Source organism: Heterodontus francisci, chromosome 27 (assembly GCF_036365525.1).
Source record: "Heterodontus francisci isolate sHetFra1 chromosome 27, sHetFra1.hap1, whole genome shotgun sequence".
Taxonomy (NCBI): domain Eukaryota; kingdom Metazoa; phylum Chordata; class Chondrichthyes; order Heterodontiformes; family Heterodontidae; genus Heterodontus; species Heterodontus francisci.
This window is the reverse complement of record NC_090397.1, coordinates 74,787,210-74,812,517: the sequence shown is the minus strand read 5'-3', so window position 1 is coordinate 74,812,517 and position 25,308 is coordinate 74,787,210. Positions and strand designations below refer to the sequence as shown.

General features: G+C 45.4%; 1 protein-coding gene across 1 annotated transcript in view; it reads right to left on the bottom strand.

Annotated features, from left to right (window-relative positions):
- The window catches only part of LOC137384960 (protein piccolo-like), a 631,016-nt gene that overhangs the window by 372,264 nt on the left and 233,444 nt on the right, over positions 1 to 25,308 (bottom strand). The window contains exon 11 of the mRNA XM_068059672.1: positions 22,822 to 22,903. Coding sequence (XP_067915773.1) covers positions 22,822 to 22,903 — 82 coding nt within the window. The remainder of the gene's footprint in view (positions 1 to 22,821; positions 22,904 to 25,308) is intronic.

The window sequence follows — 25,308 nt, the reverse complement described above, 5'->3', positions numbered from 1 at the left end:
TTACCCCCAATCCCATGTGCTTTAATTTTGCACACTCACCTCTTATGTGGGACCTTATCAAAAGCCTTCTGAAAATCCAAATACACCACATTCACTGGTTCTCCCTTATCTATTCTACTCGGTCGATCCTCAAAAACTCAAGTAGATTTGTTAAGCATGATTTCCCTTTCATAAATCCATGCTGACTTTGCCCAATCCCGTTTATGCTTTCCAGGTGTTCTGCTATCACATCTTTTATAATAGACTCCAGCATTTTCCCCACTACTGATGTAAGGCTAACTGGTCTGTAGTTCCCTGTTTTTTCTCTCCCTCCTTTTTTAAATAGTGGGGTTACATTTGCCACCCTCCAATCTGTAGGAACTGCTCCAGAGTCTATAGAATTTTGGAAGATGACCACCAATGCATCTACTATTTCCAGGGCCACTTCTTTTAGTACTCTGGGATGTAGATTATCAGGCCCTGGGAATTTGTCAGCCTTTAACCCCATTAATTTCCCTAGCAGTATTTTTTTTTACTAATACTGATTTCCTTCAGTTCCTCCCTCTCATTAGACCCTTGGTTCCCTATCATTTCTGGAAGGTTATTTGTGTCCTCCTTTGTGAAGACAGAACCAAAGTATGTGTTTAATTGTTCTGCCATTTCTTTGTTCCCCACTATAATTTCCCCCGTTTCTGACAGTAAGGGACCAACATTTGTCTTCACTAATCTTGTTCTCTTCACATATTTATACAAGTTCTTACAGTCAGTTTTTATGTTCTCCGCAAGTTTACTCTCATACTCTATTTTCCCCCCCTTAATCAATCTCTTTATCCTCCTTTGCTGAATTCTAAACTTCTCCCAATCCTCCAACTTGCTGCTTTTTCTGGCAATTTTATATGTTTCCTCTTTGGATCTAATACTATCCCTAATTTCTTTTGTAAGCCACGGTTAAGCCATCTTTCCGGTTTTATTTTTGCACCAGACAGGAATGAATAATTGTTGTAATTCATGCACACATTCTTCAAATATTATCCATTGCCTATCCACCGTCAACCCTTTTAGTAAAGTTCCCCAATCTATCATAGCCAACTCGTGCCTCATACCTTTGTAGCTTCTTTTATTTAAATTCAGGACCCAAGTTTCCAATTCAACTACTTCACTCTCCATCTTAATGAAAAATTTTATCATGTTATGGTCGCTCCTCCCCAAGGGACCCCGCACAACAAGATTGTTAATTAATCCTTTCTCATTGCACAATACCCAGTCTAGGATAGCCTGTTCTCTAGTTGGTTCTTCACCAAATTGGTCTAAAAAACTGTCATGTTCACACTCCAGGAATTCCTCCTCCACAGTATTATTGCTAATTTGGTTTGACCAATCTATATGTAGATTAAACTCACCCATGACTACAGTTGTACCCTTATTGCATGCATCTCTAATTTCCTGTTTAATGCCATCTCTGACATCTCCACTACTGTTTGGGGGTCAATAGACAATCTCCACCAACGTTTTCTGCCCCTTGGTGTTTCTTAGCTCCACCCATACAGATTCCACATCATGATTTTCCAAGCCAATATCCTTCCCCACTATTGCATTGATTTCCTCCTTTACTATCAATGCTACCCCACCTCCCTTCCCTTTTTGCCTGTCCTTCTTAAATATTGAATACCGCTGGATGTTCAGTTCCCATCCTTGGTCACCTTGCAGCCATGTCTCCGTAATCACATCTATATCATAACCATTAATATCTATTTGCATTGTTAATTCATCTACCTTATTGTGAATGCTCCACGCATTAAGACACAATGCCTTTAGACTTGTCTGTTTAACATTGTTAGTCATCTTAGCTTTACTTTGCACTACGGCCCCATTTATTTCTCGCCTTTGTTTCTCTGCCTTCCACCTTTGCTTCCTTTTCTGTCTTTCATTTCTATCCTTGTTTCCCCCTCCTCTGTCTCCCTGTTCAGACTGCCAAGAACAATAGGGCAGTAATAGTAGGGGATTTTAATTCCCCAATATTAACTGGGATAGTTTTATTGTGAAAGGAATTGAGGGAGCAGAATTCTTGAGGTGCATTCAGGGGAACTTATTTGCCCAGTATGCAGCAAGTCCAACAAGAGAGGGCGCAGTTTTAGACATAGTTTTAGGAAATGAAGATGGGCAGGTGGAAGGAGTGGCAGTGGGAGAGCATTTTGGTGGTGGTGATCACATTTATGGAAAAGGACAGAGACAGAACAGGAGTTAGAGTTCTCAATTGGGGCAAGGCCAATTTTACTAAACTGAGGAGTGATTTAGCAAAAGTGAACTGGAAACAGCTACTTGAAGGTAAATCAGTATCAGAACAGTGGGAGGCATTCAAAGGGGAAATTCAAGGGGTTCAGTGTAAACATGTTCCCACAAAGAAAAAAGGGTGAGACGATCAAATCTACAGCCCCATGATTGTCAAGGAGCCTACAGGGTAAGGCAGAAAAGGAAAGCTTATGTCCGACACCACAAACTCAATACTACAGAAAGCCGAGAGCAGTATAGAAAATGGAGGGCTGAAATCAAAAAGGAAATCAGGAAAGCAAAGAGAGGGCATGAAAGAATATTGGCAATCAAAATCAAGGTGAACCCAAAGATGTTTTATCAATACATTAAGAGGATAACTAAGGACGAGTAGGGCCCATAAAAGACCAAAAAGGCAACCTACGCGTAGGAGCGGGAGATAGTGGTATGGTTCTTAATGAATACTTTGTGTCTGTCTTCACAAAAGAGGGGGACGATGCAGATTTTGTAGTTAAGGAGAATGAGTGTGAAGTATTGGATATGATAAACATAGGGCGAGAGGAAGTATTAATGGGATTAGCATCCTTGAAAGTTGATAAATCACCAGGGCCAGATGAAATGAAGCCTATGCTGTTAAAAAAAGCAAGAGAGGAAATAGCAGAGGGTCTGACCATCATTTTCCAGTCCTCACTGGATACAGGTGTGGTGCCAGAGGATTGGAGAACTGCTAATGTTGTACCTCTGTTTAAAAAGGGAGCAAAGGATAGACTGAATAATTACAGGCCAGTCAGTCCAACCTCATTATTGGGCAAATTATTGGAATCTATTCTGAGAGACAGTTTAAAGTGTCACTTAGAAAGGCACAGGTTAATCAAGAATAGTCAGCATAGATTTGTTAAGGGCAGATCTTGTTCGACCAACTTGATCAAATTTTTTGAAGAAGTAACAAGAAAGATAAATGAGGGTAGCACAGTTGATGTGATCTACATGGATTTTAGCAAGGCTTTTGACAAAGTCTCACATGGCAGACAGGTTAAAAAAATAAAATCCTATGGGATCTAGGGAAATGCAGCAACGTGGATACAAAATAGGCTCAGTGGCAGGAAACAAAGGGTAATTGTTGACGGGTGTTTTAGCGACTGGAGGGCTGTTTACAGCAGCGTTCCACAGGGCTCAGTACTGGGTCCCCTGCTTTTTGTGGTATATGTTTGCTATTTGGACGTAAACGTAAGGCATGATCAAGAAGTTTGCAGACGACACAAAGATTGGCCGTGTGGTAGATAGCGAGGAGGATAGCTGTAGGTTGCAGGAAGATATTGATGGTCTGGTCAGATTGGCAGAAAAGTGGCAAATGGAATTCAACTTGGAGAAGTGTGAGGTGATGCATTTGGGGAGGTCAAACAAGGCAAAGGAATACACGATTAATGGGGAAAATACTGAGAAATGAAGAGGAAGTGAGGGACCTTGGAGTGAATGTCCACAGATCCCTGAAGGTAGCAGGACAGGTCAATAAGGTGGTTAAGAAGGCATACGGAATCCTTTCCTCTATTAGCCGAGGTATAGAATATAAGAGCAGGGAGGTTATACTGGAACTGTATAACTCATTGGTTAGGGCACAACTTGAATACTGTGTGCAGTTCTGGTCATCTCATTATAGAAAGGATGTAACTGCACTCGAGAGGGTACAGAGGAGATTTAAGAGGATGTTGCCAGGACTGGAAAAAATGCAGATATGAGGAAAGATTAGATAGGCTGGTGTTGTTCTCCTTGGAACAGAGAAGGCTGAGGGGAGATATGATTGAATTATACAAAATTTTGAGGAGCTTGGATAGAGTGGGGGTGAAGGGTCTATTCACCTTAGCAGAGAGGTCAGTAATGAGGGAGCATAGATTTAAAGTGATTGGTAGAAAATTTAGAGGGGAGATGAGGAAAATCTTTTTCACCCAGTGGGTGGTGATGGTCTGGAACTTACTACCTGAAGGGGTAGTTGAAGCAGAGACCCTCAACTCATTAAAAAGGATAGATATGCTCCTCAAGTGCCGTAATCTGCAGGGCTATGGACCAAATGCTGGAAGGTGGGATTGGAATAGGTGGATTGTTTTTCGGCTGGCACAGACATGATTGGCGAAGTGGCCTCTTTCTGTGCCTAAAACCTGCAATGATTGAATGACTTTGCTGAGTCGACAGGGCAGGGTTTGCCGTTGTCGTTTCCTGTTCCTAGGTTGATGCCAGGTCGGCTGTCCGGTTTCATTCCCTTTCTTACACTTTATAGCGGTTAATAATAATGATGCTACACTGCAGAATGGCTAACTGATAGACCATCAGTAACTACATCACTGTAGCTGCATACACAACGCGAGAAAATATTTCCCTCCCCCTTTGCGGTCAGGTAACTTAGAGGATTACACGCTGTAAGGATTCTGTAGCGATAATTTGCCTTCTGACTGAATTCAGCCACATATAGCAGTTTGATCTGCTTTATGCAAACAAATAGTTGCATCACATGGCCATAAGATCTCCACCTTGTCTCTCATTTTTGTTCGTGGTTATTACCAGGATAGATCTCTGGATCACTGATTCTTTCCATTTGTAGATAGACTTTAACTTCTGTGCTGCACTTATCATGCTGGTTACTGTCTCTTTGGCTCTGAATTTGCCCTAGTAATGATGGCGAAACTGTCTGAATTTGCTGTCATTACTCCTCTGAAACTGAAGTCCATGCATTTGCAGTTAAACACAGAAATCTACAAGTTGCTGTCACTAATTCTAAGCTTCTCCATAGGGTGCACTAAATGAATAATAAATGTTTGTCAAAAATGTTGCATATTATAAATGGTGAGGAATGCAAGGGCCCTGTACTCGATGCATGGAACTGTTCTTAGATTCAGTTCGAGGTGTATCGGTGGATAATGCAAGGGGTGTACTAATGTCTCATTCACAAAATTGGAACATTTAGTGCAGCTTTCTATAACTATTGAATCTGCTCTTTGCTTCACTCTGAAGAATATTAACACATTTAAAACTGAGAAGGAATGATGTAATAAGGCTTATCCACATGTGAGTAAATCCATTCAAGAGTCTATTACTGCAATGCTGTTTATAAAAAGCACCAAACTGTCAAATCTCATAGCTCCAGTCAATACAACCTACAAAATCACCAATGCAATTATCATTCCAATTTTGTCCAGAAATAATATTGCTTGTCACTACACGATTACTAACAACTTATTGCAAAATATTGACAGACCTGCATTATTGATTCATAGCCCTTTGTATTTATTGCCATTAATTGTAATTGGAGGGTAGCAAATGTAACCCCACTATTTAAAAAGGAAGGTAGAGAGAAAGCAGGAAATTATAGACCAGTCAGCCTGACGTTGGGAGTGGGGAAAATTGTAGAGTCCATTATCAAAGATTTTATAGCAGAGCACTTGGAGAACGGTGGTAAAGTCGGACAGAGTCAGCATGGATTTACAAAAGGGAAATCATGCTTGACAAATCTATTAGAATTCTTCGAGGATGTAACTAGTAGAGTTGATGAGGGAGCCAGCGGATGTGGTTTATTTGAACTTTCAGAAGGCTTTCGACAAAGTCCCACATAAGGGATTAGGCATGTAAAATTAAAGCGCATGGGATTGGGGGTAGTGTATTGCGATGGATAGAAAATTGGTTGGCGGACAGGAAACAAAGAGGAGGGATAAATGGGTCTTTTTCCGAATGGCAGGCGGTGACCAGTGGGGTACTGCAGGGATCGGTGCAAGGACCCCAGCTATTCACAATATATATTAATGATTTAGATGAGGGAACTAAATGTAATATCTCCAAATTTGCAGATGACACAAAACTGGGTGGGAGGGTGAGTTGTGAGGAGGATGCAGAGAGGCTTCAGGGTGATTTGGACAAGTTGAGTGAGTGGGCTAATGCATGGCAGATGCAGTATAATGTGGACAAATGTGAGGTTATCCACTTTTGTAGCAAAAACAGGAAGGCAGATTATTATCTGAATGGCTATAAACTGAGAGAGGGGAATATGCAGCGTGACCTGGGTGTTCTCGTACACCAGTCACTGAAGGTAAGCATGCAGGTCCAACAGGCGGTAAAAAAGGCAAATGGTATGTTGGCCTTCATAACGAGAGGATTCGAGTACAGGAGCAGGGATGTCTTGCTGCAATTATACGGGCCTTGGTGAGGCCACAGCTGGAATCTTGTGTGCAGTTTTGGTCTCCTTATCTGAGGAAGGATGTTCTTGCTATAAAGGGAGTGCAGAGAAGGTTTACCAGACTGATTCCTGGGATGGCGTGACTGACGTATCAGGAGAGATTGAGTCGGTTAGAAATATATTCGCTGGAGTTCAGAAGAGTGAGGGGGGATCTCATAGAAACCTATAAAATTCTAACAGGACTTGACAGGGTAGATGCAGGAAGGATGTTCCCGATGGTGGGGGTGTCCAGAACCAGGGGTCATAGTCTAAGGATACGGGGTAAACCTTTCAGGACTGAGATTTAAGGTGAGAGGGAGGAGGTTTAAAAGGGATCAAAGGGGTAAATATTTCACACAAAGAATAGTGGGTATCTGGAATGAGCTGCCTGAGGAGGTGGTGGAGGCAGAAACAGTAGCAACATTTGAGGGGCATCTGGACAGGTACTTGAATGAGCAAGGCATAGAGAGATATGGAATTAATGCAGGCAGGTGGGATTAGTACAGAAAGGCATTATGGTCGGCATGGACGCGATGGGCCGAAGGGCCTGTTTCTATGCTGTACGCCTCTATGACTCTCTGATTCTATATTCCCTTTTATTTCGTAGGGGAGGCGGTGGCGTAGTGATATTGTCACTGAACATGTAACCCAGAGACCCAGGGTATTGCTCTGGGGACAAGGGTTCGAATCCCACCACAGCAGAAGGTGGAATTTGAATTCAATTAATAAATCTGGAATTAAAAGCTAGTTTAATGATGGCCATGAAACCATTGTCGATTGTTGTAAAAACCCATCTGGTTCACTAATGTCCTTTAGGGAAGGAAATCTGCTGTCCTTACCTGGTCTGGCCTACATGTGAATCCAGACCCACAGCAATGTGGTTAACTCTTACATGCCCTCTGAAATGGCCTAGCAAGACACTCAGTTGTAACTAACCGCTACGAAGTCAATAAGAAGGAATGAAACCGGATGGACCACCCGGCATCGACCTAGGCACCGGAAACGACAACGGCAAACCCACTGTCGACACTGCAAAATCCTCCTTACTAACATCTGGGGGCTTGTGCCAAAGTTGGGAGAGCTGTCCCACAGACCAGTCAAGCAACAGCCTGACATAGTCATACACATGGAATCATACCTTCCAGACAATGTCCCAGACACTGCCATCACCATCCCTGGGTATGTCCTGTCCCACCGGCAGGACAGACCCACCAGAGGTGGTGGCACAGTGGCATACAGTAGGGAGGGATTTGCCCTGGGAGTCCTCAACGTCGACTCTGGACCCCATGAAGTCTCATGGCATCAGATCAAACATGGACAAGGAAACCTCCTGCTGATTACCACCTACCTCCCTCCCTCAGCTGATGACTCAGTACTCCTCCATGTTGAATAGCAATTGGAGGAAGCACAGAGGGTGGCAAGGGCACAAAATGTACTCTGGGTGGGGGACTTCAATGTCCATCACCAAGAGTTGCTCGGTAGCACCACTACTGACCGAGCTGGCCAAGTCCTAAAGGACAGAGTTGCTAGACTAGGTGTGCGGCATGTGGTGAGGGAACCAACAAGAGGGGAAAACATGCTTGACCTCGTCCTCACCAATCTGCCTGCCGCAGATGCATCTGTCCATGACTGTATTGGTAGGAGTGACCACTGCACAGTCCTTGTGGAGACGATGTCCCGCCTTCACATTCAGGATACCCTCCATCGTGTTGTGTGGCACTACCACCGTGTTAAATGGGATAGATTTTGAACAGATCTAGCAATGCAAAACTGGGCATCCATGAGGCGCTGTGGGCCATCAGCAGCAGCAGAATTGTACTCAACCACAATCTGTAACCTCATGGCCCGGCATATCCCCCACTCTACCATTACCATCAAGCCAGGAGACCAACCCTGGTTCAATGAAGAGTGCAGGAGGGCATGCCAGGAGCAGCACCAGGCATACCTCAAAATGAGGTATCAACCTGGTCAAGCTATAACACAGGACTATCTGCGTGCCAAACTGCGTAAGCAGCATGCGATAGACAAAGCTAAGCGATCCCATAACCAACGGATCAGATCGAAGCTCTGCAGTCCTGCCACATCCAGCCATGAATGGTGGTGGACAATTAAACAACTAACTGGAGGAGGTGGCTCCACAAATATCCCCATCCTCAATGATGGGGGAGCCCAGTACGTCAGTGCGAAAGATAAGGCTGAAGCATTTGCAACAATCTTCAGCCAGAAGTGCCGAGTTGATGATCCATCTCGGCCTCCTCTGAAGTCCCCAGCATCACAGATGCCAGACCTCAGCCAATTCGATTCACTCCGTGTGATATCAAGAAATGACTGAAGACACTGGATACTGCAAAAGCTGTGGGCCCTGACAATATTCCGGCAATAGTACTGAAGACCTGTGCTCCAGAACTAGCTGCGCCCCTAGCCAAGCTGTTCCAGTACAGCTACAACACTGGCATCTACCCTGCAATGTGGAAAATTGCCCAAGTATGTCCTGTACACAAAAAGGACAAGTCCAACCCGGCCAATTACCACCCCACCAGCCTACTCTCAATCATCAGTAAAGTGATAGAAGGTGTCATCAACAGTGCCATCAAGCAGTACTTGCCTAGAAATAACCTGTTCAGTGACGCTCAGTTTGGGTTCCGCCAGGGCCACTCAGCTCCTGACCTCATTACAGTCTTGGTTCAAACATGGACAAAAGAGCTGAACTCAAGAGGTGAGGTGAGAGTGACTGCCCTTGACATCAAGGCAGCATTTGACCGAGTATGGCATCAAGGAGCCCGAGCAAAACTGGAGCAAATGGGAATCAGGGGAAAACCCTCCACTGGCTGGAGTCATACCTAGCGCAAAGGAAGATGGTTGTAGTTGTGTGAGGTCAATCATCTCAGCTCCAGGACATCACTGCAGGAGTTCCTCTGGGTAGTGTCCTAGGCCCAACCATCTTCAGCTGCTTCATCAATGACCTTCCTTCAATCATAAGGTCAGAAGTGGGGATGTTCACTGATGATTGCACAATGTTCAGCACCATTCGTGGCTCCTCAGATACTGAAGCAGTCTGTGTCGAAATGCAGCAAGGCCTGGACAATATCCAGGCTTGGGGTGATAAGTGGCAAGTAACATTAGCACCACACAAGTGCCAGACAATGACCATCTCCAACAAGAGAGAATCTTACCATCTCACCTTGACATTCAATGGCATTACCATCGCTGAATCCCCCACTATCAACATCATAGGGGTTACCATTGACCAGAAACTGAACTGGAGTAGCCATATAAATACCGTGGCTACAAGAGCAGGTCAGAGGCTAGGAATCCTGAGATGAGTAACTCAGCTCCTGACTCCCCAAAGCCGGTCCACCATCTACAAGGCACAAGTCAGGAGTGTGATGGAATACTCTCCACTTACCTGGATGGGTGCAGCTCCAACAATACTCAAGAAGCTCAACATCATCCAGGATAAAGCAGCCCGCTTATTTGGCACCCCATCTACAAACATTCACTCCCATCACCACCGACGCACTGTGGCAGCTGTGTGTACCATCTACAAGATGTACTGCAGCAACGCACCAAGGCTCCTTAGACAACACGTTCCAAACCCGCGACCTCTACCACCTTGAAGGACAAGAGCAGCAAATGCATGGGAACACCACCACCTGCAGGTTCCCCTCCAAGTCACACACCATCCTGACTTGGAACGATATCACCGTTCCTTCACTGTCACTGGGTCAAAATCCTAGAACTCCCTTCCAAAACAGCACTGCGGGTATACCTACCCCAAATGGACTGCAGCGGTTCAAGATGGCAGCTCACCACCACCTTCTCAAGGGCCATTAGGGATGGGCAATAAATGCTGGCCTGGCCCACGACGCTCACATCACATGAATGAATAAAAAAAAACTTGCAATATACCGATATATTTAAAATGCAAAAATAATTAATGTGCATGGTTATCTGTAATTTTGTTGTGGTAAGCTAAGTGCTGCCTTTTGTAGATAAATTCAATGTCACTGCCTGGAAACAGGCTGTCCTAATGGCTTTTTAAAATTACTATTTCTTCTTTTACAGTCTGCTATCCTTCCAGCAATCTCTTCCAACAAGAACTAGAGGATAATATGGACTATAATTTAAGGAAGTTGACTGATCTTGGCTTTTGAGTTCCCTCAAGAAGAAATGCCTCAATTCCTAGTGACAGTCCAACTGTTGGACTGAGAAAGATCTAATAAATATGGAGACAGAATTCCCCGACAGCTCCAGCTCAAACCAAATGATAGGTTGAACCAGTAAACTGTCACTATTACTAGAACATAGAACATAGAACAGTAGAGCACAGTACAGGCCCTTCGGCCCACGATGTTGTGCCGAACCTTTAACCTACTCTAAGATCAAACTAACTACCTACCCTTCATTCTACTATCATCCATGTACCTATCCAAGAGTCGCTTAAATGCCCCTAATGTATCTGCTTCTATTACCACCGCTGGCAGCACATTCCACGCACCCACCACTCTCTGTGTAAAGAACCTACCTCTGACATCTCCCCGAAACCTTCCTCCAATCACCTTAAAATTATGCCCCCTGGTGATAGCCCTTTCCACCCTGAGAAAAAGTCTCTGACTATCCACTCTATATATGCCTCTCATCATCTTGTACCCCTCTATCAAGTCACCTCTCATCCTTCTTCGCTCCAATGAGAAAAGCCCTAGCTCCCTCAATCTTTCTTCGTAGGACATGCCCTCCAGTCCAGGCAGCATCCTGGTAAATCTCCTCTGCACCCTCTCTAAAGCTTCCACATCCTTCCTATAATGAGGCGACCAGAACTGAACACAATATTCCAAGTGTGGTCGAACCAGGGCCTTATAGAGCTGCAGCATAACCTCGCGGCTCTTAAACTCAATCCCCCTGTTAACGAAAGCCAACACACCATACACCGCCTTAACAACCCTATCAACTTGGGTGGCAACTTTGAGCGATCTATGGACATGGACCCCAAGATCCCTCTGTTCCTCCACACTACCAAGAATCCTGTCTTTAAGCCTGTATTCCGCATTCAAATTCGACCTTCCAAAATGAATCACTTCACACTTTTCCAGGTTGAACTCCATCTGCCACTTCTCAGCCCAGCTCTGCATCCTGTCAATGTCCTGTTGCAACCTACAACAGCCTTCCACACTATCCACAACTCCAGCAACCTTCGTGTCATCGGCAAACTTGCTAACCCAGCCTTCCACTTCCTCATCCAAGTCATTTATAAAAATCACAAAGAGCAGAGGTCCCAGAACAGATCCTTGTGGAACACCACTGGTCACCGAGCTCCATGCTGAATACTTTCCATCTACTACCACCCTCTGACTTCTATGGGCCAGCCAATTTTGTATCCAGACAGCCAACTCTCCTTGAATCCCATGCCTCCTTACTTTCTGAATGAGCCTACCATGGGGAACCTTATCAAACGCCTTGCTAAAATCCATATACACCACATCCACTGCCCTTCCTTCATCAATGTGTTTTGTCACATCTTCAAAGAATTCAATAAGGCTTGTGAGGCATGACCTGCCCCTCACAAAGCCATGCTGACTGTCTGTAATCAAACCATGCTTTTCCAAATAATCATAAATCCTGCCTCTCAGAATCCTCTCCAATAATTTGCCCACTACCGACGTAAGACTGACTGGTCTATAATTCCCAGGGTTATCTCTATTCCCTTTCTTGAACAAGGTAACAACATTTGCCACCCTCCAATCATCCGGTACGACTCCAGTGGACAGTGAAGACACAAAGATCATCGCCAAAGGCGCAGCAATCTCTTCCCTCACTTCCCGTAATATCCTTGGGTATATCCCGTCTGGCCCCGGGGACTTATCTGTCCTCATATCATTCAAAATTTCCAGCACATCCTCCCTCTTAACCTCAACCTGTTCGAGCATATCAGCCTGTTCCACGCTGTCCTCACAAACGACCAGGTCCCTCTCACTAGTGAATACTGAAGCAAAATATTCATTTAAGACCTCCCCTACCTCCTCTGACTCCAGGCACAAGTTCCCTCCACTATCCCTGATCGGCCCTACCCTCACTCTGGCCATCCTCTTGTTCCTCACATAAGTGTAGAACGCCTTGGGATTTTCCTTAATCCTACCCGCCAAGACTTTTTCATGTCCCCTTCTAGCTCTCCTAAGTCCATTCTTCAGTTCCTTCCTGGCTACCTTGTAACCCTCTAGAGCCCTGTCTGATCCTTGCTTCCTCAACCTTAAGTAAGCTTCCTTCTTCCTCTTGACTAGCTGTTCCACATCTCTTGTCATCCAAGGTTCCGTCACCCTACCATTCCTTCCCTGCCTCATCGGGACAAACCTATCCAGCAGTCGCAGCAAGTGCTCCCTAAACAACCTCCACATTTCTGTCGTGCATTTCCCTGAGAACATCTGTTCCCAATTTATGCTCCCCAGTTCCTGCCTAATAGCATTGTAATTCCCCCTCCCCCAATTAAATATTTTTCCATCCCGTCTGCTCCTGTCCCTCTCCATGACTATAGTAAAGGTCAGGAAGTTGTGATCACTATCACCGAAATGCTCTCCAACCGAGAGATCTGCCACCTGGCCTGGTTCGTTGCCAAGCACCAAGTCCAACATAATCTCCCCTCCAGTCGGCCTATCTACATATTGAGTCAGGAAACCTTCCTGGACACACCTAACAAAAACTGCTCCATCCAAACTATTTGCACTAAGGAGGTTCCAATCAATATTAGGGAAGTTGAAGTCACCCATGACAACAACCCCGTTACTTCTGCACCTTTCCAAAATCTGCCTCCCAATCTGGTGCTCCGTGTCTCTGTTGCTATTGGGGGGTCTATAGAAAACTCCCAACAAAGTGACTGCTCCTTTCCTGTTTCTGACTTCCACCCATAATGACTCAGTAGACAAACCCTCCTCGACGACCTCCCTTTCTGCAGCTGTGATACTATCCCTGATTAACAATGCCACTCCCCCACCTCTTTTACCTCCCTCCCTATTCCTTTTGAAACATCTAAACCCCGGAACATCCAACATCCATTCCTGCCCCTGTGATATCCATGTCTCCGTAATGGCCACAACATCGTAGCTCCAAGTACTGATCCATGCTCTAAGTTCATCACCCTTATTCCTGACACTTCTTGCGTTAAAATAGAAACACTTCAACCCATCATACTGGCTGCAACTTTGCCCTGTCAACTGTCTAACCCTCCTCACAGACTCTCTGCACTCAGTATCTGCCTGTTCAACAGCTACCCCATCCACTGATCCGTGGCTCCGGTTCCCATCCCCCTGCCAAACTAGTTTAAACCCTCCCGAAGAGCTCTAGCAAACCTCCCGCCCAGGATATTGGTGCCCCTCCAGTTCAGATGCAACCCGTCCTTCTTGTACAGGTCCCACCTTCCCCAGAAGGTATCCCAATGATCCACATATCTGAATCCCTCCCTGCTACACCAGTTCTGTAGCCACGTGTTCAGCTGCACTCGCTCCCTGTTTCTAGCCTCACTAGCACGTGGCACCAGTAACAATCCTGAGATTACTACTCTGCTCGTCCTGCCTTTCAGCTTCCAACCTAACTCCCTATATTCGCTTTTCAGGTCCTCATCCCTTTTCCTAGCTATGTCATTGGTACCGATATGTACCACGACCTCTGGCTGCTCCCCCTCTCCCTTAAGAATCCTGTGGACTCGACCCGAGACATCCCTGACCCTGGCACCCGGGAGGCAACATACCATCCGGGAGTCTCGTTCGCGACCACAGAATCTCCTGTCTGTTCCTCTAACCATTGAATCTCCTATCACTATGGCTCTCCTATTCTCCCCCCTTCCCTTCTGAGCCACTGAGCCAGGCTCAGTGCCAGAGACCTGGCCACTGTGGCTTTCCTCTGGTAGGTCCCCCCCCCCAACCGTATCCAAAACGGTATACGTATTATTGAGGGAACGGCCACAGGGGATCCCTGCACTGTGCGCCTATTCCCTTTCCCTCCCCTGACGGTCACCCAGCTACCTTTATCCTGTAACTTAGGTGTCACTACTTCCCTATAACTGCTCGCTATCACCCCCTCAGCATCCTGAATGATCCGAAGTTCATCCAGCTCCAGCTCCAGTTCCCTAACGCGGTCTGCGAGGAGCTGGAGTTGGGTGCACTTTTCACAGGTGAAGTCAGCAGGGACACAAGTGGTGACCCTTACCTCCCACATCCTGCAAGAGGAGCATGCAACTGCCCTAGCTTCGATCCCCTCTGCACTAAATTGACAACAGAGATTTTAAAAAAAGGAAAACCTTACCTTACCAAACCCTCCACACAAGAGGCCTTTTTTTTTGGTGAGAGGAGGAGGATGGGTGGGAGACACTACACGTGTAGTGTTTCGGGTTTAGCCACTACCCGAATATATAGGTTTACTTACCCAGCAGTCCCCTTGTCCGCCGAAACAAAAGGTAAGTTATTTTAAACTGAAACTCACCTTCTCAGCTGACACCTCGCTTGCACTATCGCTGCTTCAGAAAAAGCTGCTGTACTGACACACTCCCTAACCCTATTGATTTTGGTGTGTAGTTTTTCTATTTGTGCCAGGATTCTTGAAGGAGATATTCCAAATAATTTTACAAGACAAAAGGTGGCAATCCACCCCATTGTGCCTGTACTGACTTCTCAAAACAGTGATCAGCTTAGTTCCATTCCCTTGTCCTCTTCACGTTCCCTTTTCATTTTTTCAAATATTTATCTACTTCACTGTAAAAAACTATTGTGGATTCTGGTGCAATGATTTCTGTTCAAACATCCCATATTGTAAAAAGCCTCTGTGCAAATAAAATATCAAACCCATCTTTTTGTTCTTTTGGGAATCATTTTAAATTTATGTCCTCTAATTACTACTTACTAACCAGTGGAAATAGTTTTCCAAATTAGTTCAAGTTGAATTTAATCTACGATATCAGAATTGTCAATGAGCTGAAGTTTATGGAGGGCGGAGGATGGGAGGTTGGCCCAGAAAGAATTGGAATACTTGAGTTTGGTGGTGACAGAGGCATTGGTGAGCATTTTGGGAATAGACGGGCTGAAGTGGGGTAGAGACAGGCAATGTTAAGCAGATGGTCTTTGTGATGGAGAGGATATATAGTTAAATCTCAGCACAGGTTCAAACAGGATGGCGAGTGTACGATTAGTTGGTATCAACCAGACAGTGACATTCTATTAGACAGACACTGAGGAGGGGGATGGAATTGATGATGAGAGTACAAACTTGTGATGGGACTTTAACATTACTCATGTTTAACTGGAGGGAATCGTGGCTCATTCAGGATAGGATGTCAGCTGATTAGGTTGACAGCATAGGCATAGTGGAGGGCTTGAGAGTCATAGAGAGTCATTTTTTCTTATTCATTTGGGGGATGTGGGCATTGTTGGTTAAGCCAGAATTTATTGCCCATTCCTAATTGCCCTTGAGAAGGTAGTGGTGAGCTGCTTTCAGGCAAGTGGAGAGTATTCCATCACATTCCTGACTTGTGCCTTGTACATGGTGGACAGGCTTTGGGGAGTCAGGAGGTAGGTTACTCGCCACAGAATTCCCAGCCTCTGACCTGATCTTGTAGTCACAGTATTTATGTGGCTGGTCCAGTTCAGTTTCTGGAGTGTGGTGACCCCCAGGATATTGATAGTGGGGGATTCAGTAATGGAAATGCCATTGAACATTAAGGGGAGTTGGTTAGATTCTTTCTTTGTCCAGTGGGCTGACTCTGTGAGAGGCAGTGAGAAACAGCTGCAGGTATTTGGAGCTAAATAGGTTCAAAAGCATTTCCAAGTTGCATAAATCAAGGTTTAAAAACTGCAGACTCTGCAAGCTCACAAATTCCTCACTTCTGCCTTGATCTGGCCATTCTGGCAGCTGCTGCATCTCCTAAATCTCAGTCTACGTTACTCAGATTGCTTCAGTCATGCCAACCCAGGAATTTTGCAGCTGCAATGCCACTGGATCAAACTTCTCTTTGGCCTCCTTATCTCGAGAGACAATGGGTAAGCGCCTGGAGGTGGTCAGTGGTTTGTGGAGCAGCGCCTGGAGTGGTTATAAAGGCCAATTCTAGAGTGACAGGCTCTTCCACAGGTGCTGCAGAAAAATTTGTTTGCCGGGGCTGTTACACAGTTGGCTCTCTCCTTGCGCCTCTGTCTTTTTTCCTGCCAACTACTAAGTCTCTTCGACTCGCCAAACTTTAGCCCTGTCTTTATGGCTGCCCGCCAGCTCTGGCGAACGCTGGCAACTGACTCCCACGACTTGTGATCAATGTCACAGGATTTCATGTCGCATTTGCAGACGTCTTTGAAGCGGAGACATGGATCACACTATGACATATGTAAATGCTGAGTAAATTGGGCCTATACTCTCTGAAGTTTAGCTGAATGAGAGGGTGTAAGGACAGTCCAAGCAACTACAGGACAGTTAGTTTAACTGTTTTTGTTAATATCTATATTTGTACTTAATTAAGGGGTAATTGAGTAAAAGAAATGGCAGCCAGGGGAGTGCAGTGCTCCTCCTGCAGTATGTTCGAGGTGAGGGGAACCTCCGGTGACCCTGCCGACTTCACCTGCTGGAAGTGCATCCGTCTCCAGCTCCTATCAGACCGTGTTAGGGAACTGGAGCTGGAGCTGGATGAACTGAGGATCATTCGGGAAGCTGAGGGGGTGATAGATAGAAGCTACAGGGATGTCGTTACTCCACAAAACAAAGGCAGCTGGGTAACAGTTAGAGGTGGGAAGAGGTCAGTGCAGGGATCTCCTGTGGTCGTTCCCCTCAGCAACAAGTATACAGTTTTAGATACTGTTGGGGGGGACGGCCTATCGGGGGCAGGCTGCAGTGAACGGGCCTCTGGCACGGGGTCCTGCACTGTGGCTCAGAAGGGAAGGAGGGAGAACGGGAGAGCACTAGTCATCGGGGACTCGATGGTGAGGAGTACCGACAGGCGGTTCTGTGGGCGCAAGCGAGACGCACGGATGGTTTGCTGCCTCCCTGGGGCCAGGGTCCGTGATGTTTGTGATCGCGTCTTCAGGATCCTTAAAGGGGAGGGGGAGCAGCCAGAGGTCGTGGTGCACATTGGCACCAACGACGTAGGAAGGAAGGGTGGCACAGATGTTAGAAGTGAGTTTAGGGAGTTAGGCTGGAAGCTGAAAGCTCGGACGGACAGAGTTGTTATCTCTGGTTTGTTGCCGGCGCCACGTGATAGTGAGGCTAGGAATAGGGAGAGAGCACAGCTGAACACGTGGCTGCAGGAATGGTGTAGGAGGGAGGGCTTCCAGTTCTTGGATAATTGGACTGCATTCTGGGGAAGATGGGACCTGTTCAAACAGGACGGGCTGCATCTGAACCAGAGGGGCACCAATATCCTGGGAGGGAGGTTTGCTAGTACTGTTCGGGAGGGTTTAAACTAGTTTGGGAGGGGGATGGGAACCGGACTTGTAGTCCAGGGACCAGTGGGTCCACTCAGAAAGACAAAGAGTGTAGTGAGGTATTGGGGAAGGTAGCACTGTCGCAGAGGACAGATGGGCACGGAGAAGGGTTAAAGTGCGTATACTTCAACGCAAGAAGCATCAGGAATAAGGTGAGTGAATTGAAGGCGTGGATGGGCACTTGGGACTACGATGTTGTGGCCATCACTGAAACGTGGATAGGTGAGGGGGAGGAATGGTTCTTGGAGGTACCTGGTTATAGATGTTTTCATAAGATTAGGAATGGTGGTAAAAGAGGTGGGGGGGTGGCATTGTTAGTTAGAAATAGTGTAACAACTGCTGAAAGAATTTTCGAGGAGGATCTGCCGACTGAGGCACTGTGGGTTGAGGTCAGGAACAGGAAAGGAGCAGTCACCTTGATGGGAGTTTTCTATCGGCCCCCCAATAGCAGCAGGGAGGTGGAAGAGCAGATTGGGAAACAGATTTTGGAAAGGAGCAGAAGTCACAGGGTAGTAATTATGGGGGATTTCAACTTCCCAAATATTGATTGGCAACTCTTTAGATCGAATAGTTTGGATGGGGTAGTGTTTGTGCAGTATGTCCAGGAAGCTTTTCTGACTCAGTATGTAGACTGCCCGACCAGAGGGGAGGCAATATTGGATTTGGTACTAGGTAATGAACCAGGGCAAGTGATAGAGCTGTTGGTGGGCGAGCACTTTGGAGATAGTGATCACAATTCTGTAGCATTCACTGTGGTAATGGAGAGGGATAGGTATGTGCAACAGGGCAAGGTTTACAATTGGGGGAAGGGTAGATATGATGCTGTCAGGCAGGAACTGAGGAGCATAAGTTGGGAGCATATGCTGGCAGGGAAGGGCACGGTCGAAATGTGGAACTTTTTCAAGGAGCAGATAGTAGGGGCCATTGATAAGCATGTCCCTGTCAGACAGGGAAGGGATGGTCATGTGAGGGAACCGTGGTTGACAAGAGAGGTTGAGAGTCTTGTTAGGAAGAAGAAGGATGCGTATATAAGGTTGAGGAAAAAGGGCACAGGCATAGCTCTGGAGGGATACAAGATGGCCAGGAAGGATCTGAAGAAAGGGATTAGGAGAGCTAAGAGAGGGCATGAAAAATGCTTGGCGGGTAGGATAAAAGAAAACCCCAAGGCCTTTTACGCGTATGTCAGAAATATGAGGATGACTAGGGGGACCGTAGGTCCGGTCAAGGACAATAGCGGGAGACTGTGTGTTGAGCCGGAAGAGATAAGTGAGGTTTTGAATGAGTACTTCTCTTCGGTATTTACGAATGAGAAGGGGTGTATTACTGAAGAGGACGGTGTGAAACAGACTGGTAAGCTCGAGGAAGTGCTCGTTAGGAGGGAAGATGTGTTGGGGTTTTTGAATAACTTGAAGATAGACAAGTCTCCCGGGCCTGACGGGGTATATCCAAGGATGTTATGGGAAGCAAGGGATGAAATTGCAGAGCCGCTGGCAATGATCTTTTCATCTTCTCTGTTGACGGGGGTGGTACCAGGTGATTGGAGGGTGGCAAATGTTGTGCCCCTGTTCAAGAAAGGAAATAGGAACAACCCTGGGAATTACAGGCCAGTTAGTCTTACTTCGGTGGTAGGCAAGTGGATGGAAAAGGTGCTGAGGGATAGGATTTCTGAGCATCTGGAAAGACACTGCTTGATTCGGGACAGTCAGCACGGTTTTGTGAGGGGTAGGTCTTGCCTCACAAGCCTGATTGAATTCTTTGAGCAGGTGACCAAGCAAGTGGATGAGGGTAACCCAGTGGATGTGGTGTACATGGATTTTAGTAAGGCATTTGATAAGGTCCCCCATGGTAGACTTATGGAGAAAGTCAGGAGGCATGGGATAGTGGGGAATGTGGCCAGTTGGATTAAGAATTGGCTAACTGATAGAAGGCAGAGAGTGGTCTTAGATGGTAAATACTCAGCCTGGAGCCCAGTTACCAGTGGCGTGCCACAGGGATCAGTTCTGGGTCCTCTCCTGTTTGTGATTTTTATTAACGACTTGGATGAGGAAGTCGAAGGGTGGGTCAGTAAATTTGCAGATGATACAAAGGTTGGTGGAGTTGTGGATACCGAGGAGGGCTATTGTCGTCTGCAAAGGGACTTGGATAGGTTGCAGTGCTGGGCTGAAAAGTGGCAGATGGAGTTTAACCCTGAAAAGTGTGAGGTCGTCCATTTTGGAAGGACAAACACGAATGCAAAATACTGGGTTAACGGTAGGGTTCTTGGGCATGTGGAGGAGCAGAGAGACCTTGGGGTCTATGTGCATAGATCGTTGAAAGTTGCAACTCAAGTGGATAGGGCTGTGAAGAAGGCATATGGGGTGTTAGCGTTCATTAGCAGAGGGATTGAATTTAAGAGCCGTGAGGTGATGATGCAGCTGTACAGGACCTTGGTAAGGCCTCATTTGGAGTACTGTGTGCAGTTCTGGTCGCCTCATTTTAGGAAGGATGTGGAAGCCTTGGAGAGGGTGCAGAGGAGATTTACCAGGATGTTGCCTGGAATGGAGAATAAGTCTTACGAGGAAAGGCTGAACATTCTAGGCCTCTTCTCATTAGAACGGAGAAGGATGAGGGGTGACATGATAGAGGTTTATAAGATGATCAGGGGAATAGATAGGGTAGACAGTCAGAAACTTTTTCCCCGGGTGGAGCAAAGCGTTACAAGGGGTCATAAATTTAAGGTGAAGGGTGGGAGATATAAGGGGGATGTCAGGGGAAGGTTCTTTACCCAGAGAGTGGTCGGGGCATGGAATGCCTTGCCTGGGGAAGTTGTTGAGTCAGAAACTTTAGGGACTTTCAAACGGCTTTTAGATAGGTATATGGATAAAGGAGAATGATGGGGTATAGATTAAATTGTCCTTGACAGAGGACAAAGGATCGGCACAACATCGTGGGCCGAAGGGCCTGTTCTGTGCTGTATTTTCTATGTTCTATGTTCTATGTTAACATCATTGGTGGGTAAGGTTTTAGAACCAATAACTAGTGAAGAAATCAACAGACACTAGGAGAGGTTTGAGTTAATTAAGGATGGCTAGGATAGATTTGTAAAAGAAAGATCATGCTTGACTAATCTAATTGAATATTTTGATGAAGTAACAGAGAAGGTTAATGAAGAGAATGCAGTGGATGCTGTTTATATGGATTTTAAAAAAGCGTTTGATAAGGTACTACATAAAAGGCTGGTTAACAAAATTGAGGCTGATGGAATAGGAGGGTCAGTGTCAAATTGGATAAAAAATAATTGGCTTAAGGACAGAAAAAAGCAAGTTGTAGCAAATGGTTGTTTGGGTGTTCCCCAAAGGTCAGTGGTGGGACCACTGCTTTTTTTTACTCTATATAGATGACTTGGATCTTGGAATGTGGAGTAGAATCTAAAAATTTGCCGATGATACCAAACTTGAAGGTGTGTCAAATAGTGAGGATGATATGAACCACTTACAACAGGACATAGATAGGCCAGCAGAATGGGCAGAGAGATGATGTGATGCATTTTGGCAGAAGGAATTGGTAGAAGCAATATATACTAAAGAGTGTGCAGGAACAGAAGGACCTGGAGGGGCACGTGCACCAATTTTTGAAGGTGACAGGACATATTGAGAGAGTGGTTGGTAAAGCATATAGGATCTTGGGCTTCATAAATTGAGTACAAAAGCAGGGAAATTATGCTGAACTTTAATAAAGCTCTGGTTAGGACCCAACTGGAGTATTGTGTCCAGTTCTGGTCACAAAATTTTAAGAAGGATGTGAGTGTTCTTGAGAGGGTACAGAGGAGATTTATCAGAATGGTTCCAGGAATGGGGGATTTTAGTTAAGAGGTTAGGGTGGAACAGCTGGGGTTGTTCACCTTAGAAAAAAAGTGATTGAGGGGAGATTTAGTAGAAGTGTACAAGATTATGGCAGACTTATATAAGTTATAGAAGGAAAAACTGTTCCCATAAACCAATAGTACAAAGACTAGGGGACTCAGATTGAAGGTTTTGGGCAAAAGATGCAGGGGGAATATAAGGAAGAACTTTTTTATGTAGCAGGTGGTAATGACCTGGAACTCGCTGTCCACAAGGTTGGTCAAAGCGAAGACAATCAATGACCTCAAGAGGAAATTGGATGGCCACTTGAAGGAAGTAAACTTGCAGGGCTACGGGGATCGAGCGGGGGAGTAGGATTGACTAGAAAGCTATGTAGAGAGCCAGCATGAACTCGATGGGACAAGTGGCCTCCTTCTGTGTCGTAAATGACGCGATGTCTCTAAGCCTCTCGGTGATCTCTTTGAAACATACAAGATTCTGAATGGGATAATAAAAGCAAAATACTGCGGATGCTGGAAATTTGAAGAAGGGCCACTGACCTGAAACGTTAACTCTGCTTCTCTCTCCACAGATGCTGCCAGACCTGCTGAGTTTTTCCAGATTCTGAATAGGCTTGGCAGGGTAGATGCCAAGTAGAAATTTGTAAATTGCTACTTTATATGTTGTAGTATAACTGTCAAAACAGCTTCTCTGTAATGTCATCAGTGAAACTTGGCTCAAACATCATAATATTTTGGTCTAAATCTACAGTATTAGTCCACCTACAAATGTTAATTTGAAGAAATTTTCCCAATAAAGTTACGCATGAAAAACTGATGTTGGAAGAAAAATCTTGAAATGTTAAGAACATTATAACATTATGCAGTTGGAAGGACTGTGCCTGCAGTTTTAAAGGCCATCAACAGAACAATAATATTGATAAATTCCTGATATTGCAGTCACATATTTTTACATTTTGATATGTTTGCCTCATATAAAAATGCAGTAGACAACTAGCATTAAACTATAGCATGGCAAACTGAGCAGGAAGGGAATCTCAATTTGAATAAGGCACATAAAGGAAGGGGAGGGAAAGAAAACAAAGATCTTCTACCTGATACCGTTTGGTCCTTCAGATCCTTTTGAATTCTGACCCGAGTGTGCGCAAAGTTGTACTGAACAGGCTTCCCACCAACCTAGAAAATAAAAGACAAGATTTAAGCTTCAATGTATTCTTCTTGAAATAATGCAATAAATGTTTTGGAGAACGATTTGTACACAAAGATGAAAAACAACACTTGTAAAAACAACAACTTGAATTTATATAGTGCCTTTACATAATAAAATGTCCCAAGGTGCTTCATAGGAGCGTTACAAAATAAAATTTGACACCGAGCTGCATTCGGTGATATTAGAGCAGATGGCCTAAAGCTTGGTCAAAGAGCAAGGTTTTAAGGAGTATCCTAAAAGAGGAAAGAGATGTAGAGAGGTGGAAAGGTTTAGGGAGGGAATTCCAGAGTTTCGGGCCTAGGCAGTTCAAGGCCTGGCCACCAGTAGTTGAGCAACTAAAATCGGGGATGATTAAGAGGCCAGAATTAGAGGAGCGTAGATATTTTGGAGGGTTGTGGGCCTGGAGCACATTACAGAGATAGGGTGGGGTGAGGCCATGGAGGGATTTGAAAAGGATGAGATTTTTAAATCAAAGCATTACTTAACTAGAAGACAATATAGGTCAGTGAGCCCAGGGGTGATGGTGAATGGAACTGGCGCGAGTTGGGACATGGGACATGAGTTTTGGATGTCGCCAAGTTTTTGGAGGGTAGTGCATGCGAGCTCAGCCATGAGTGTGTTGGAATAGTCAAGTCTAGGGGTAACAAAGGCATGAATGAGTGTTTCAGCAGCAGATAAGCTGAGGCAGGGGTGAAGTTACGCGTCATTGTTGAAGGGCTGCACGTAGATGAGAAATAGGAGGGGCCAAGGGTTGACTCTTGAGGGACATCAGAGGTAAGGGTGCGGCTATAGGAAGAGAAGCTTTGCAGGTGATTCTCCAGCTACGATTAGATAGGGGAACCAGGTGAGTGCAGTGTCGCACAGCTGGACAATGGTGGAGAGGCAGTGGAGCAGGATGGTGTGGTCAAATGTGTCAAAGGCTGTAGATGACTGAGAAGGAGGAGAGGGATAGTTGATGAACATGTAGACCATTATGCCTTCCTGAGGAAACTGCAACCAACTCATCTAAGAATCAACAAACTACAAAGCATGCACAATTCTCCAAGGCGGTTACTTCAACACTATATTGATTTCCACTGTAAAGCCAGTTAAAATATTACTCTCGTCAAATACTGTTTATGCATTATATTTAATAACAATCCTAACCCAGCAAGTGGTGAGGAAAAAATTTACAACATTTAAACACTTTCCATCACTTTTAAATAAATTATTTTGAACATTTGTTTAGAAACTAACTCATTGAAATATTAAATATGAATTATCATTCTCTGCCAGGGAGTTTGAATTTCTTAATAGTGGGGATGATATGAACCACCATATACTGAACTGGACCAATCACATAAATGCAGTGGCTAAAAGAGCAGGTCAGAGGCTGGGAATTCTGCGGTAAGTAACTCAATTCCTGTCTCCCCAATGCCTGTCCACCATCTACAAGGCACATGTCGGGAGTGTGAGGGAACACACTCTATTTCCCTGGATGGGTGCAGCTCCAACAACACTCAAGAAGCTCAGTACCATCCAGGATAAAGCAGCCCACTTGATTGGCACCCCATCCATCACCTTCAACATTCACTCCCTCCACCATCGACGCACAGTGGCAGCAGTGTGTACCATCTACAAGATGCACTACAGCAACTCACCAAGGCTCCTTCGACAACACCTTCCAAACCGGTGGCCTCTGCCTCTGAGAAGGGCAAGGGCAGAAGATGCATGGGAACACCACCACCTGCAAGTTCCCCTCCAAGCCACACCATCCTGACTTGGAACTATATTGCTGTTCCTTCCCTGTTGCTGGGTCAAAATCCTGGAACTCCCTTCCTAACAACACTGTGGATGTACCTACACCACATGGACTGCAGCGGTTCAAGAAGGCAGCTCACCACCACCTTCTCAAGGGTAATTAAGGATGGGCAATAAATGCTGGTCTAGCCAGCAATGCCCACATCCCACGAACGAATAAAAAAAAGTTCCATTTTGAAATAAGCCGAGATGCTAAGCCATTTGATTCTTACTCCTTTTTCTCTATTGATTTTCTCACAATTCTTTACAAATTCCAGCCGGTGGAACTGGGTCCCACACTTTCCCTTGATACTGACCAGAGAATATGTTGCAGGGATGTCCTCCACTCCCCCAGCCTTTACTGATTTCTCCCCATAGGAATCCAATTTTATCTAATTCATTCTTAGGATGCAGTGTCACTGGCAAGGCTTCCAGTTATTCCCATCTTGTTGCTCTGGGAAGGTGATGATACAAGTGGCTTGCTAGACCACTTCAAAGGCCAGTTAAGAGACAACCTCATTGGTGCAAGGCTGGAGTCACATATAGGCCAGAGTGCGTAAGGACAGCAGGCTTCCTTCCTTACAGGTCATCA